The sequence below is a fragment of the Lepisma saccharinum genome, chromosome 2 (assembly GCF_977018435.1).
Source record: "Lepisma saccharinum chromosome 2, izLepSacc3.1, whole genome shotgun sequence".
Classification (NCBI taxonomy): domain Eukaryota; kingdom Metazoa; phylum Arthropoda; class Insecta; order Zygentoma; family Lepismatidae; genus Lepisma; species Lepisma saccharinum.
Window position 1 is genome coordinate 115,238,109 of NC_139230.1, and position 16,269 is coordinate 115,254,377.

The 16,269-nt window shown below is 35.5% G+C and overlaps 1 protein-coding gene across 1 annotated transcript in view; it reads right to left on the bottom strand.

Annotated features, from left to right (window-relative positions):
• The window catches only part of LOC145984475 (uncharacterized), a 54,310-nt gene extending 46,869 nt beyond the window's left edge, over positions 1-7,441 (bottom strand). The window contains exon 1 of the mRNA XM_083118134.1: positions 7,098-7,441. Within this exon, the coding sequence (XP_082974260.1) occupies positions 7,098-7,420 (323 nt within the window). The 5' untranslated portion in view covers positions 7,421-7,441. The remainder of the gene's footprint in view (positions 1-7,097) is intronic.
• Positions 7,442-16,269: the final 8,828 nt, after the last annotated feature.

Here is a 16,269-nt window from a genome sequence, read left to right on the forward strand (position 1 = left end):
TATTTTTATTTTTCTTCTTTTTGGTTCTTTTCATTGTTACTGATTTCAGTGTAAAATAGCAACGTGCTGTATATGAAATTTTCTCAATAAATAAATAAGGTGATGGAAAACAGAAAATTTTGTTAAAAAGCACTCATAACCTGGAAAATTCAGGGGAATTAAATGATTTTTACTTGCCAGGATTCGTAACCGAAATGGATTTCCCAGCAATCTTCCTTTGGGGATAACATTAAATGTAAAAAACGTTCTCCTATATTATTTTTATCTAACTAACTAACTAACTAACTCTAGCCTTCTTAAACCCGAAGGTTTATGGCTGCAGCAACACAGGCCCTCCATCTGTACATATTTTGAACAAGATCTATATACTCTTTTCCATCCCTACCATCCTTTAGGTCCATCTCAACGTTGTCCCTCCATCTTCGTCTTGGCCTCCCTACAGGTCTCTTACCATCATGTTTCCCAACAAGAATCCTGTGAACTCCTCTTTCCTCTCCCATTCGTGCTACATGGCCTGCCCACCTAAGTCTTCTTGATTTAATTATTCTAATAATATCTGAACATGAATACAAATTATGTAGTTCTAAATTATGTAACCTTCTCCACTCACCTGTCTCCTCATCCCCTTTTAGGTCCAAATATTTTCCTAAGGATCTTATTTTCAAATACCCTCAATTTATGTTCCTCTTTCAATGTAAGGGACCAAGTTTCACACCCATATAATACTACAGGCAAAATTACTGTTTTGTATATTTTAACTTTTAGTTTCTTAGATATTAAACGAGAAGACAAAAGTTTATGAAGAGAGAAGTAACATGCATTTCCCGAATTAAGCCTACTTTTTATTTCCTCTTTAATATAATTTTCATTTGTTAATATTACTCCTAAGTATTTGAATTTGGAAACTGGATCAAACGAGTTGTTATCAATAATTAGATTTTGATTATTACCTAACACTTGGTTTCGGCCTGTAAGCATATATTTAGTTTTTTCTTTGTTAACTTCTAAACCTATCTCTTTAGCAGTTTTGAAAAATATTTTAGCATTATTCTTAATTGTATTTATATCATCCCCTAATAAGTATACATCATCTGCATATGCTAACAACTGAGTCATACCACTTCATTTTAGTCCTTCTTTAGTTTCTTTTACCTTCCTAACAGCATATTCTAAGGCAAAATTAAAGAGCAATTGAGATAATGCATCTGCTTGTTTTAAACCATCATGAATTGTAAATTTGTCAGACACCTTAATACCCACACGAATTTTACTTTCTGTTTCACTGGTGCATACTTTTATCATACTAACAAGCTTCTTAGGTATTCCAAACTCGACTAATATATTATATAATTTATCTCTTTTGACCGAATCATATGCTTTTTTGAAATCAATGAATAGCTGAAGGACATTTTTATTATATTCCCACTTTTTTCAAGTGTCTGTCTGATGTGAAAAATTTGATCTGTAGTTGATCTGTTACGTTCAAATCCACATCGATAATCACCTATAATTTCATTAGCATATGGGGTTAGTCTTGTTAAAAGAATGTTAGATAATATTTTATATGTTGTATATTATTTTTCATCTATTTTCAGAAATATTCAATAAACTCGATTCATTTGATTGACTTGCAACGTTGAAATATGTGAATATTTGTTTCACTCTCTGACAGAAATAAATGTCAGCGTCAACTGCAAATATTTGTCACCTGGTTGCATACATATGGGTTAGAAAATTTCGTTCTTCAAGAATTCGTAGCATCGAAATGAGCAAGTGCATATGAATATTTATTGTCTATAAAGAAGCAGAAGTCAACAAAATACTACATATATTATCTCTCTCTCTCTCTCTCTCTCTCTCTCTCTCTGTGTGTGTGTGTGTATGTGTGTGTTACAGCATTACAGCACATGTTGTGCCCTCCAGACAAAATATCTAGATCCATTTGATCTAGCCCCCCTTTCTAAAAAAAATCCTTGGCAGTGGCTAAGCGTGGTGTCGATGGAAGAGTAGGCACAGGTGTGAACGTGGAGAAGGGGCGTGAGTCATGTTGTTATTGCTGTGTTTTTTCTTTTTTGAAGCAGCAATGTTTTATATGTTAAAATATTTCAGATATAGCCCCTACTAAATAAAGTTACCATATTTCCTCAATCTTATTATAAAAATTATTAGACACATTACATACATGTAAATTATGGGTGATGAACGGTGATATGACCTCCGTACAAATTTATCCCGCGACTGTCGGCGTCTCACGGACGAGCAGGACCATATACTAACTTTCATATATTCCCTATAAGTTAAAATCAAAGTTGATTACAGACTGTTCTTTAAAAACATTGTATTTTATTTAACGCAATAAAAAAGAAATCACCTGTAAAAGCATATTCTGGAACCGTATGTTCTTATTAATGTTACAGCAGTGGAGGATTACTCGCAAGGCCCGAATGAGCTATGCACATCAGTGTAGCCTCTGGTATCTTTCTGTTCGTGGTTACGAGAGAGAACTGTTACAAATATCAGACATACTGAAGTAACAAGAATATACGTACAATGACTTCATAATGTCTTTTGAGCCATAGAACTTTATTATTAAAGTAAAATATATATGGTTCAGAAGAGCAACGTAACAGTGTTTTATGATATTTTACGGTGAGTTGCCGTTCCTGTTTGGAAATGAACGTTATTGGAAGTCTATTCGCCCTAGTAGGAAGCTCCGTGAGGTCGGCCTCATCTTGCCCATTACAGGTATGCGTACCCCTGAAATTATACTTCTCCGCATGAATCTCCCAAGATGTTATGGGAAATCGAGTACCAGGCAGGTATGAAAATTTGCTATAATTATCATAAGACCAAGAATTTCAGTTTTCTTGTATTAAGCGTCGTTTAATGGAAATATAAGATAAAATAATCCGTAGCTAATAGACAATATTAGGGTAGGCCCGGCCCCCGCGACTCTTATGGCGCTTCGCCACTGATCCTTGGACGGGCGTGGTCAAGCCCACAAGTTTGTAACCCAAGTCATGTTGTAACTTGATTATCATGGAACGTGTGCAATGAAAATGGCGTGAAATAAGATAGAGTAATAAAAGCATACAAATGCGTTTATGACACAGTGCCGTTTTTAACTCTGCTGAATTGGATTGATTTGGTTTATTTTACCTCGCTTAGCTCTTCTAAATAGTAACGTGAAATCAATATATTTGTGATGTATGTTGGGTTCGTTTTGTAGATGAGGCTAGTGTCAGCCACTATTCCTCTTGTTTCAGTCTAGTAATTGAAACAAATATAGGCTACTGCAGCTCTCGCGACCGTAAATACCTATTTTGTGTCCTATAGATCGAATTTGTTTACATTTTTTTTGTTGGTGCTAAATACCCCTTCACAGCCCACGAGTCTTTTAAATACTCTCAAAGCATTTTTGTATTTTGCGACTTTACAGAATCATGTAAACGGAAAAAGTACTTAAGCATACTTCTTTCTTTACCTGTTACCTGTAATAATAAAGGCCCGGATAGTTATGTACTTAAAATACCTAAAATATGCATGCAAATATGCAACAAAAAGATGCAAAATATGCAAATAAGTATGTACTTTGGAAATACAACTTACTTTTTAAAATATTTTCTTTCAGTTACCACAAAAACCTTACATATATTCGTTCTTTTTTTCAGATCACATGATTTAGCACGTAACAAGTGAAAACGTTGCATTTATAAATTCCTCCACACACACTCTTGTTTACTTTACACTGCTGTTTTATAAAAGAAAGAAAAATTACATTTTTTACAGATGATGGTTTCACTTGATTGCAACATGATACCTCAAATTTTTAACCTTGAAACTATTTTTATTTTTGGCAACAGAGAAAATCGCTCATTTTCACAACATACAATTGGACAATATTTTAAGACAACAATATCTGACACATCATGCATGTTCACGATCATCTATAGACTGTCCATTGCATTCATGTCCTTTCTTTCTCAAAAAGAGTAGTCGTTTAGTGCTTAGAGGATGAGGAAAGAGGTCTTATCTCCTTCTTTTGTAAAAGAAAGTGGAGAATAAACAGCAATGACGGAAGTGAATAGGAAGTTATTTGATCAAGGAGACAATACGCCCAACACACAGATGTAAAATATATTTATTGTAACACCATTAAACCTTGTTTCCATGATATGAAAAACTCAATATGCTGACCAAGGCAGACATTTATTTTATTATAAAACATAAATTACACGTAACGTTTCAACCTTCTAGCACGAAAGAATGTGAAAAAGAAGGCAAAATAAATAGTCTGTGGAAGCAGCTGCAAAATAATGGCTACGAGAAGGAGGATAGACTGGACATAAACAGAAGAAGGTAGAAAAGTGGCAGGGGAGAAGAGGAAGAGCAAGAGAAAGATAATATTTGGAAATATATTATAAATACCTCTTGGGCTGCCCCCAGGTGACCATTCCTTAGGGGCTGCGTGAGATCCAGAGCCGTTTTATGCACTGACATTATCGGAAACATTGCCAGCTGAGATCACTCAGAGAGATTATCTTAAGCAGGCCTCCGTGGTGGAAAGATTAAGAATTCAGATTTGGTTTTGGTTTTGGTTTGAGTTGGTGTTTTAAGTCCACTTTGTGCACAGTAAGGCTAATCGGGACTGGACCTACAGTTTAAAGAGGAATCCGAATCACTATGTGCTTCCACCGGGTATCGAACCAGGAACCCCTAAGAATTCAGATGTCCAGGGTTAGAGTCATCAGTAAGGAAAAGTGTTTCATTGTGTTCCTTCATCTATTTCATCCTCATAATCGTTATTAATCTAGTAAGGTCGAATATCAACGTTAAATAAGATTTAAAAAAAGACAAAAAAACAGAGATTTCATCAACTTGCTCCTCGCCAGGACATATTTGTATTTTTTGTAGCCTCGATTTTCCTCCAATTTCGACAAATCGCGACGATGAGGATGAGTGATGCCATGATGAAATTTATGAAGGGACATTCACAAGGAACACCCGGGGCCTCCCCGATGGCGCAGTGGTAGCGCCGCCGCCTTGTAATCAAGTGGTCCCGGGTTCGATACCCGGTGGAGGCACAAGTGGTTCGGATCCCACTTTAAACTGTAGGTCCAGTCCCGATTAGCCTTACTGTGTATAAAGTGGACTTAAAGCACCAACTCAACTCAACAAGGAACACCCATGCCCAGGCTGGGGTTTGAATCCATATGGATATATTACTGAATTATATTTCCCATTCTACTGGCAATATTTATATAATGCGTAATATGCGACATAATTCGTTACATAATGTGCGATTTGCGACATAATTACAGGGTACGCATCATATGTATGGTTTCTTACAGGCGTACATCCTCTGTATTCAATTGAATTAATTAACTTTTTTTTCAGAATTTGTTATTTCCTTTATTCATTGCAGGCAGTAACGTCTGTATTAGAATTAGAACTTGTATTTAGAGAGATACAATGAGTTTATCTCTCATATACATGTATGTATGTATGAGGTGTGTGTGAAAATGTGTGGCTTTCCAGGATGTATGGAGACAGAAGTAGTAATTAATGTAAAGACTGTCAATCGTGTTTTTCAATGGCAGAAACTTCATGAGCTCCCCTCCTACATGCATATATATATATATATATATAAACATAAATTGTAAGTATCTTGTAATACAATATATATGGACTTACATTCTGAAATCTAGTATGATGACTTCGTGGCTAACTCAATTAATGTAAAACAAAAACAATGCACCGTTAAAATGGAATTTCAAACTCAGTAATTTTTTTTTTTGTATTTTTCTTAACGTCGCTTTTTACCTATTTAAATAAATCGCGGTATGAGGGGAAATTATGACTTTGTGGAGTAGGTGAGGACACAAAAACAATGAAACGTCCACGTTTTAGCCAAGGTTCGAACCTAGGGCGCCTTGACTTGTAATGTGCTGCGCTATCACTCTACCATGAAGTTTATCCTGAGCAATAAATGAAATCAAACTGTATGCAAGTGTTGAAAGACAACACAATAAACTAAATATTTTTTTAGAACCAAAGTGAATAAAAATTGTTTGCAGAAAATGGGAAAAATTATATATCGATAATCAAGTAATCGTTCTGAACCTTTTCAGTTTCCAAAGGATTCAATATTACAGTATTTTTTCCATTTGATCTCCTACAATAAGTTCCAGAGGTACTTTATTGTATGTGCTTCTGTTTCAAAATTATTTTTGTTGAAAATAGGTTTAATATTGCAGACCACAACTGGTAACTTAACGTGATCAAACTTTAAACTTTATATACTGATAAAGGTGGAAATAATGCTTGAATGTACGAAGTTAATTGTAAGTAATGTGTACTGTTCTTTTAAATTTAAATCGAAACAATTAATCATTTCGAAGATGCGAAGGGGGTATTAAGCAAAGGAATAGCAAAAAGTTGGCAACGTTTGTTATTAAAGCACAATATGTAGACGCAAATATATTTATATTTTTACCTACATTCCTTACATTACCTATATTGCTACCTACGTTTTCTTGTAATCTGAACCTCCACATTACAGGTGAGGATGTGGAGCTACGTGAGTATGAGGAGTAACTAAGGTGAACAATATTTTCATAACAATTGTATCGTTTAAAGAAATGTTGTTTGAGTTTTCTTGCAGGAAGAAAAATTTAATCTTTGTGCATCCAAGATTTCGCATGTTACAGATTTTGAAGAAGATACATACGATTCCAAGAAAGCGTCAATTGTTGTTTGCTCTAAAGTAAAACGCATGTTCTGATATAATATTTTTACATTCCTAAAAATTTACTCTAAAATTATAACAGTGTATTAAATATTACTTAAGTTATTATTTCTTTTAAATAATACATTTTAATAAGCATGAATATGATTCTTCATGTGGCAGGTCTTCGTATGACCAGTCTTCAGAAAGTTTGATATTGGTCAAATTATTGTAATAACTGTCAAGTCATTTTATGTGATATGTAATAAAGTATGAAAATATTATTTACATTATCTAGACGTACGTGTGTCAATAATTGCGGATGATCAATAATTATAAGCCTTAACTTTAAGCTAGGATGATACAATACCTGATATTAATATGTTTGTACTTTCTCCAGAAAAACACCGTCATAGAAGCAACAAACCCAAGCATGATGACGAGGATTAAAGAAACAACTGCATTTGCAGCCCCGCTATGTCCACTGTGATCGGTGAGTAGAACGTCTCGTTTCGGTTCAGACGTGTTCAATTCAGAAACAGTCGTCGTGTTTTTGTGGAAAGTTGGCGTGTCCGTGGATGTACGTTGGCTCATGTCCTTCTTATCTGATCTTGCATCTGAGCTTGACAGCCTGGCTTGTTCCGACACATCGATATTCACACTGTACACGAAAATCAACAAAACTTCCGCCATGACACTTGCAGACCCATGCCCACCTGCAGAGCCATCTGACGAGATGTTCCCGCAGGAGATCGATAGCGCGCTTCAACGTCCAACTCCTCCAAGCACGGCTTTTGTTTCCATCGACCGGCGCTTCCATTCCTTGGCGCATTCATCTACGCTTATCGTCACGTCATTTCGTATGAGGGCCGTAAGATGTTTTGGTTAAAGAGCATGATGGATGCGTCAGCCCTTAGGGCTACTTGAATCGTTTTCTGACTACGGGGGCAAACATCTTACCAATAGTTAAACCTATCGACAAATTAAAACACTATAGATCTCAGTAAATTGTTTAATATTGAGAAGATGAGCTAATTAACAATTTTAAAAAAGCACAGACCTATAATATAAAATTCGCCACCAATACGATAGAAATTCAGCTATAGAATCTGAACACTCGACAAAAAAGGGATAAACTACAGATTAATACACTTAATACCAGCGGCGCCTAAAGATCAAATTTTTACCCGGCCGTGGTAGATTTTTGGCTCCCCGCTTTTCTTCCACAACTGATCCCCTTAATCTCCACTCCCAATAAAACCTTGATCATGTTATATATTTGCTGCTTTTAATAAGAAAAATAATAGCCTTATTTTTAAATTCTTTAAGAATTACTGCTAAATAATACGTTAATTGTAGGTATGTATTGGGTTGATGCATATGTTCGTAGCGCTTTCTTTACCGTAGAAAAAGTATTTTTATTTGATACAAATTTGAGATGAACAAAAGACATAAATTAATCAGTAATAAATTTTCCTTCATTGTCTATGACTGTCTACCAACGCTGAGGCAGTTTCTCCATTCAACGCCTGAAGAAATCAGCTGATTCGGGGTTAAAAGCGTCGTCAAGCCAATTTTGAAGAGCATTTTCGTCACCAAAGGATGTTGCTTGGAGACTGATGGATTGAGAACTGAAAAGATAGCAATCCGGGCGCAAGATAGGGGGGGGGGGAGTAAGAAGGTTGTGAAATATCTACACAACCAAGCTCCTGGATAGCAGCTTTTGTCATGTTAGAGGAGTGTGGGTGTGTATTATCGTGTAGCAGCACTTGATCCTCTCTTCCTGGCCTACTCGCTGATTTGGTTGTTTTCATTTACGGTATCTGAACCTTACCCATGGAATGTTGGTTGAGTGGTCACAGTTCATCACATTTGCTAATTCTCGAGTCGACTGATGTGGATCCTCGTGGATTAAAGCGTTTGAACTGTCTTCATTAAAGCCCGGTGGTCTTCCTGAACGTGGAGAAACGCTTAAGCCAAATATGCCCTCTTTGTAATGACAAAACAATTTTCTAGCCTGCTTTCCCCGTTGGCATTCTCCCCGTACAAGGGACAAATGTTTCGAGTCGCCTCCGCTGACTTTACCCCTATGTTAAACTCAGACAGAAGAAAATGTCGGAAATGCTTATTTTTCCCACTGAACACTTATTGTTCTTTAGCCCATAAAACAACGTCTTTCTTTAAATCTGTAAAATTCAATGCGTATTCACAAGCACAACAATGCCACTCCAATTGATGAACATTAAACGATAAACAAACTCCTAACACCGCAGTGTTGCCATACCAAACACAAACGCTACAAACTTATGCATCAACCCAATATCTATTTAATACATACATAATATTACCAAAATAACAGTAATCTCTTGGCTTAAATTGCTACATGATTTTGCAAATTATTTATTATGTTATGTAGCAGTGAATTCAAAAATGTCTTTCTTGGAAGGGTGGTAGCGCCTAGCGTAAGACAAAGACGTATATAGACGTAAGACAAAGTCTATATTTAGCTGTGCTTCTGGAGTATCTAAAATTTTACTTCAATGAGTACTTCTTTATGTATGCGTGCCAAATGTTTTTACTTGATGAATGATGAAAATCACTTCTATTTTCTTTCCATCTATTATCTATTTTTTATACATCGTCTTCATCTTTCCTACATCTTTCTGTTATATTTCTACTTTCACTATGTTTATTTTCGAAACTCGTTTTTTTCCATATCGTGTTATTGAAATATCTCGTTTGTAACAACTATTTTTGAAACAAATACAAATACTTACATGATCAAAATTAAGATTTTGGCGATCCTCCTAGGGCAGCGCTCCAGACAGTCGCCCGGCCCTAAATCCGCCCGTGCTTAATACACTTACTTCAGGTTCCAGAAACTAAGGTCTCTCTGGCCAGTGTAAAGCAGTTTCCAGATCGTAATACGTGATAGAGAGACTGATATGAGTGCCTTACAAAAAGGTCAGCCCTTATATTCAAGTGAAAAAAAAAGTGTATATTGTGAATTTCAAATTCGGCGCACAAACTTTAGGAATTTGAATTATTTTACCGTATTAAGTCCCAAGCTTATGTAAGTGAATTATAATTATAAAATAAAGTAACACTTTTTTATTTTCATGTTACACCATTAGGTAGATGAGACACATTTTGAACAGGCCTTCTTCAGTTGGGCCGGTAGCTAAATGAGGCAAACTACAAATTCATATTTATCCTCCATTTGGAGAAACTCAAGAAAAGATAAGACTTTCTCGGCATAATGAGGAAATATTGAGATTAAATGTATGTGAGAACAAGAAAAATCGACAAGACATTCTTTTGAGCTGTTCAGACTTGAAATTTGTGTTTGCTATTATTAGTTACATTTCCTAACTTTCCTGTAAAGACAAGTGTATTCATTTGTGGATGATCTTAAAAGATTTTTAAAAACAACTAATTATGTGATAATTTATGATGTTTTGGAACAACGTGATTAACATCTACAGTCACGGACATTGCTGGGTTGTAACGACCCTATTGAATAAGCACTGAAGCAAGCCCTCGATGTCTGACCATCAAGCGCCTTGTGACTAGACAACCCAACCAGCATTACAATTCTGCGGCTTGTATATCAATCCCGGGTATACATCTTGGGGAATTGAGCAGTGATGCCAAAGAGAAATACGAGGTGAAGACTGTCGGACGTAATGTCTCGTGTTCTCGACATGGAATAATACTCGGTCCACGTTACGTTCCATTATTTAATGTTGTTTGGGAACGAACCTGACGGACTGGGTTTATATTTTCACTCCTTGCATTACACTAAGTTCTATATTTTACAATTGTATTAATGGTTTGAACGAAAATAATACCTAGACACATAATAACACACGTTCACACCACTCTTGTCACACATACACGTGAAAACACACACCCAAAGCTAAGTTTTAACTTCCAAGTCAATGCCCAAATAACAGTAAACGGAGAAGCATGATGTGCGAAACATGGGATATTACACAGAAAGAATGCGTCTATTTTTGATATACGTAGTTTCTATCAATAGACAATGAAACAATTATAAGTGAAATTAAGATGCATTTGCTTTTTCAGGTGTTGGGGAAGGAAACAGACTGACTGTAAAAAAGAATATGTAGTGTTATTGATAGTGTGTTGGTTAGCGTGCAGAGCTTTCATCAGCTAGGCCTGGGTTTGATTCCCACCATGGGCAAAAAAAATATTATTTTCTATAACTCCATTAAGCCTTGTTTCCATGATTATGAAAAACTAAATATGCTGACCAAGGCAGTAATTTATTTTATTAAAAACATAAACTAACGTAACGTTTCAACCTTCTAGCAAGGTCTTCTTCAGACTCTGTATCAAGTACAAAAGTCTTTTGTACTTGATACAGAGTCTGAAGAAGACCTTGCTAGAAGGTTGAAACGTTACGTTAGTTTATGTTTTTAATAAAATAAATTACTGCCTTGGTCAGCATATTTAGTTTTTCATTATTTTCTAGCAGTGAACAAGTATATTATATTGTTTTCTAGGCATTTTGACGAAAGGATACACATCAAATTTAATATTTTAATCTGTCCTTTCATTCTTCTAATAGGTCTCTATCACAAGGGATATAGAGATTCTCTATATTGGCGAAGGATATATTCCAAATGGTTCCGTTAACTCCGATTCTCCAGTCCCTTCCACCCACTTGTCTTCTTTATTTACTTTCTGCATATCTACTCACGAAATACCATTAATCTAACGAAACACACAGATATAGTTAGAACAAGAAACTCACTTCGCATGGAAGGTACCAGGCTCGACTTCTGGATTTTTTTGCGAGGGTGATTATTTCTGTGTGTGTATTTATCATCTTCATCTAAAAAAATTCCTTACTATTCCCGTGATTAACCTAGGGAGAGACCAAAGCTACTCAAATAACAAAAGTCCAGAAAATGCAAGACACACCTGTCAAGGCATGTTATACCTTGGAAATTAGCAATCTGAAAATATACTTTCGGTTTAGTCGACTACTTGCAAAAACGTTTCGTGTTGGTTACCGTGTCGGACTAGCATGCGAGCAACCTGAGTTTGAGCCCAGTGGAAGGTAGATTCTTTATTGTCTAATTTCAGCCAACCTTATTTATAAAACTGAGGTTTCTTCAAAACCTTTTGAATTACAAGCCACTTCGTATGTTGGTAATCTGAAAGCAGCAAAGATGAAAATTTGTTGTTCCGAGGCGACAATGTATTTGTGTATGTGTTGAAATAAACACAGTCGTTTATTAGCGAAAAGCATGCAACCACGTTATCATTGATTGAGTTAGTGTTTTCAGTCCACTTTATGCACTTTAAATTTAAAGTTAGGTGAAAACAAATGTCACAGTTGTTTTCCTGGTGAAATTCTAGCCCATTTTGATATGTCGCACGACCCCCTTCCCATTTAAATTTCTGAAGTTGAATTCAAGATGGCTGCCGACCATGCGGGTGACGTCAATGTGGTTCCCCCTTGACCTGATAACGATTGGTCATCGCCATTTTCACGTCCCATGCCGCAGTGGCCTTGTACTGGGGGTGTTAAGTGACTTATTGAGCCACCCTGTATATCATGTACGTACCTATAATCCACTGTATCGCTCGATGCTTTGTAGCAGGGAAAAAATGAAATTCCGGAAAAATTATTAATTTCGGAGTAATACACTGAACTGATTATCGACTTATATGTGCTATCATTTTTTGGAGTACCGGCCAGTCTTATTTTGCCTTTCCACAGTGTGTCATCCTGTGTGCTATTGTATCTTCTGATAAACACTGCTCACAATTAGGGTCTGTACTAAACCCCAGCCGATGTCGTTTTGCTTTATTATCAATTAGTTCGTGAACAACTTGGTACGATTGACTGCATTGTCTATTGGATAAATGTTTTGCTGAAATACTGGTAAAGATTCTGTTCCAATTATATTGTGGGTGTTTCTTCACTATGTGCGGCGTATCCATATTTTGAGTTAAGATTATACAAATCTTTCACTGTTAGCTGATTATAGTCTATTTTCTTTATAAGTCCATATAAATATTCCATTATAGCTTCTTGATATACTTTTTGGGAAGTGGGAATTTTGATCTCATTCACTGGTGCTTCTAATGGAATATCTCTTATATATGTATACCCTGGAATGTCCTCGACATTTTCTTTAGATTGAATCATTGAAAAATACCGATGATTAAACAAAGCTTTTGTTTTTTTACCAACATCCACCAAACTCATTCCTCCTTGCTGTTCTTGTGAGCTAAGTGTCTGCTGATTCACTCGAAAAACTTTTCCTGCCCAAAGGAACCGGTTTAAACTTTTCTTTATTTTATTCGTGCTATGTTACGATTATCACATGGCCAAATTTGGGCTCCATACCACAGTTTTGATAAGATATATACATTTGCTATTTTGACTCGCGTACATAAAGTGAAGGGTCGTTGTATAAATTTGTGTATGGTATAATTAATATTCTGATATATATTATCATAACTAAGTTTTATGCTTTTTGTAGTGTAATTTGTAAAAAACACTCCTAGGATTTTAACTTGATCCACTTTTTTAAATGTCACGTCAGGTGGCTGTTCATGTTGTTTTCCTAATGTTAAGTAACACGTTTTAGTCATATTCACTAAGGCACCAGATTCTATTTCATTGTCGTATATATTCCATCAAGTTCTTAATCGCTGCCTGATTATGACATATGACTGTGACATCGTCGATATAAGCTCCAATCGTAAATTCCGTTCCTGTATTGTTATCATTTATTTATTTGGTTGGGAGTCTTGAGATTTTATTATTTCATCTCGTAATAGTGTCAATAAATGGTATATTTTTTTTTCACCAACTACTCCATATTGATATGGTGTAGCCAGTTTTGTCAACATCAACTTTAATCGATTTGCTACACATCTAGTCAGTATTTTATAGTCTGTTAAATAATGTTATTGGTCTGTAATCTTTCATCTCCTTGGGTTGACTATTTTTTGGTATTAAAATTATTAATCCTGTTGTCTCATAATTTACTAAATTATTTTTGTTTAATACTGTATTAACCCATTTTGTTAAAGTATTACCCATTGTTGGCCATAAAACTTTATATGCATTAGTCGCTATTCCATCTTCCCCAGGTGCTGTTCCCCGTACTCCCTGTACTATTGCTTTATACACTTCTTCATTTGTGTATGGTTGGTTTAATCCAACCATTTCTTCTGATTGGAGGATTGGTATGTATTTGTCTAAATATTGACTATCCTTCTCATTATTTTGATATGCGTTTGAATATTTATTTTCCAAATATTTATACACTATTTGTTGTATTTTATTCCCCTCATTATTGCCTACTCCATGATTATCCTGCAGTTCTGTTATCAGACTCTGTTTTTGTCGCTGATATATATTTGTTACGTGAACTAATTTATTTCTTCTTCAATGTCTATGTTGAGGAGCGCACTGTGTATACGTATTCCTTCTACTTTGTTGCCTGTAGGCGCAGTAGTTGTGCTTTTACTTTTTTAATTTTCGTTTGCGTGTCACTGTCGTTTTTCTTTTTCTTATATAGGTCATGTAATACTGCATAATGGAAATTAAATTTATTATACCATTCGTGTTGTTTTTTCCCAGGAGTATTTATTGTTTACAATATCTTGAAAATTTGGTTTAAAAATTTCTGTCCACCATCTATTAATATTTTGTTCATATAATGATCTCTTAGTCCATTTTTCCCACTGTTTGTCAAAGCCAAATCTAAAATCTTCTTCAATTAAATGTGATGTATTCATTTTCCAAGTTCCCCTCCCTATTCTAGTTAACCTTACCGGTGATTTCATTGTTGTAATTACAGCATGGTGATCACTAAAAACCACCGGTTCCATATGAACAGAGGTAATATTTGATTTTAGTTCACTTGAAACATATCCAATATCTATTCTCGAGGCACTAGTTGCAGTAACGTACGTGTATCCGAGTTCATTGCCTCTTTTTTCTTGCCACACGTCCTTTAACTACAAATTGTGTACCAATTTTTGCAAAGCATTTGAAAAATTATAACCCGGTGTTTGATCCACATTACATAATACACAATTAAAATCCCCTGCTAAATACATTGAACCTGCACTACCTGCAATGTATTGTGGTACTGTAAATGTATAAAAAAAATACTTATTTCGTTCCGGTATCTTGATCCCGACGGGGCATAAACGTTAATTAATGTCAAGGTTCCCAATTTCCCCATGATTAATCTTCCACTGGATTCTTTTTGTACTTGGATAAATGATAGTCCTAAAACTGCAGTTCCTGTACCACTTGAATTATAATTATTATATTCTATGTAATTTTGATTACATTCTAGCGAATTTCGGCCTACTTCTTGCAACATCGCAACATCTATACTTTTTTGATGCAAGAAACTACGTAGTGATTTTAACTTTGTTTCATTTTGTATATTATTTATATTTATATTTGCAACTCGTATTACTGATGTTTCCATATTCCTATATAATACTATTAATAGTATTAAAATAATCCACACTTTTGTATAATACATATTTTCCATATAAATAAATTACTCTAAGTACTATGCTCTTGAGCTGCCTTTTCGCTTTCTTTACTTCGATTACCATTCCCCATCTTCACTACTGGAGAATTTAATCCAATAATTGGAGCACTATTTGAAAAGTTATTTCCTAATCGTCTGGTAGAACGCCGTTTTGCTATAGACTTTTTTGTTTTTGTTTTTCGTTTAAGCTTAGTTTCACTTACCTTCATTTGATTACTATTCTCACTCCCACAAGTGGAAATGAGATCACTGTCTTCTTCTGATTCTTGTTTGTCACTCAGTGATTTAGTGGCGGATGCAGTTTCCTCTGGTGATAAGGTAGTGGGGGGAGGGATGTGTCCATGAATTCTCACTCTTCATTAATTCGCTTGATTCTTTTTCTTCCTTCGAGTGTTATTTATCTTGGGGTTCTGTCGTTTTTTTTTATTTGCTTCCTCTTCTTGTGTTCTTCCTATTTGTTTTCCCATCTCATTATTACTGGTTGGCTTCATTTGTGAGGTAACCTCATTTTTCTTCTGATTTGATGCACTAGCTAATCCCTCTGAGCTTACTATGTCGGTCTCATTGGGCAAAGCTGCCTTACTGTAGGTTGCCTTGACTTTCGGTGGGACCCGTAGGGTAGTCATTTGCCGCTGTTACAACTGTATCTTGAATCTTCATCCGAACCACAGAACTCACACGTTGGAGTTTGTCCCGTATATATCACGTGTGCCTTATATTTGCCAATAGTTGCAAATGATGGTATTGGCTTCTTTAATAACATTTTTACCATACGTACGCCACTGGGCACAGGGTAACGAAACTTTTCAGTCCACATTTCTTCTGTCACTTCATCCACTGTTCCATATTCACTGAATTTCCCGTGCACTTGTCTTAATTCAACTTCCATAGCTAAATTAAATACACGTACGTATTTCACTATTCGACTTGCGTCGCTAATTTTTACTTTCACTACGTTCCCATTATCATACTTAA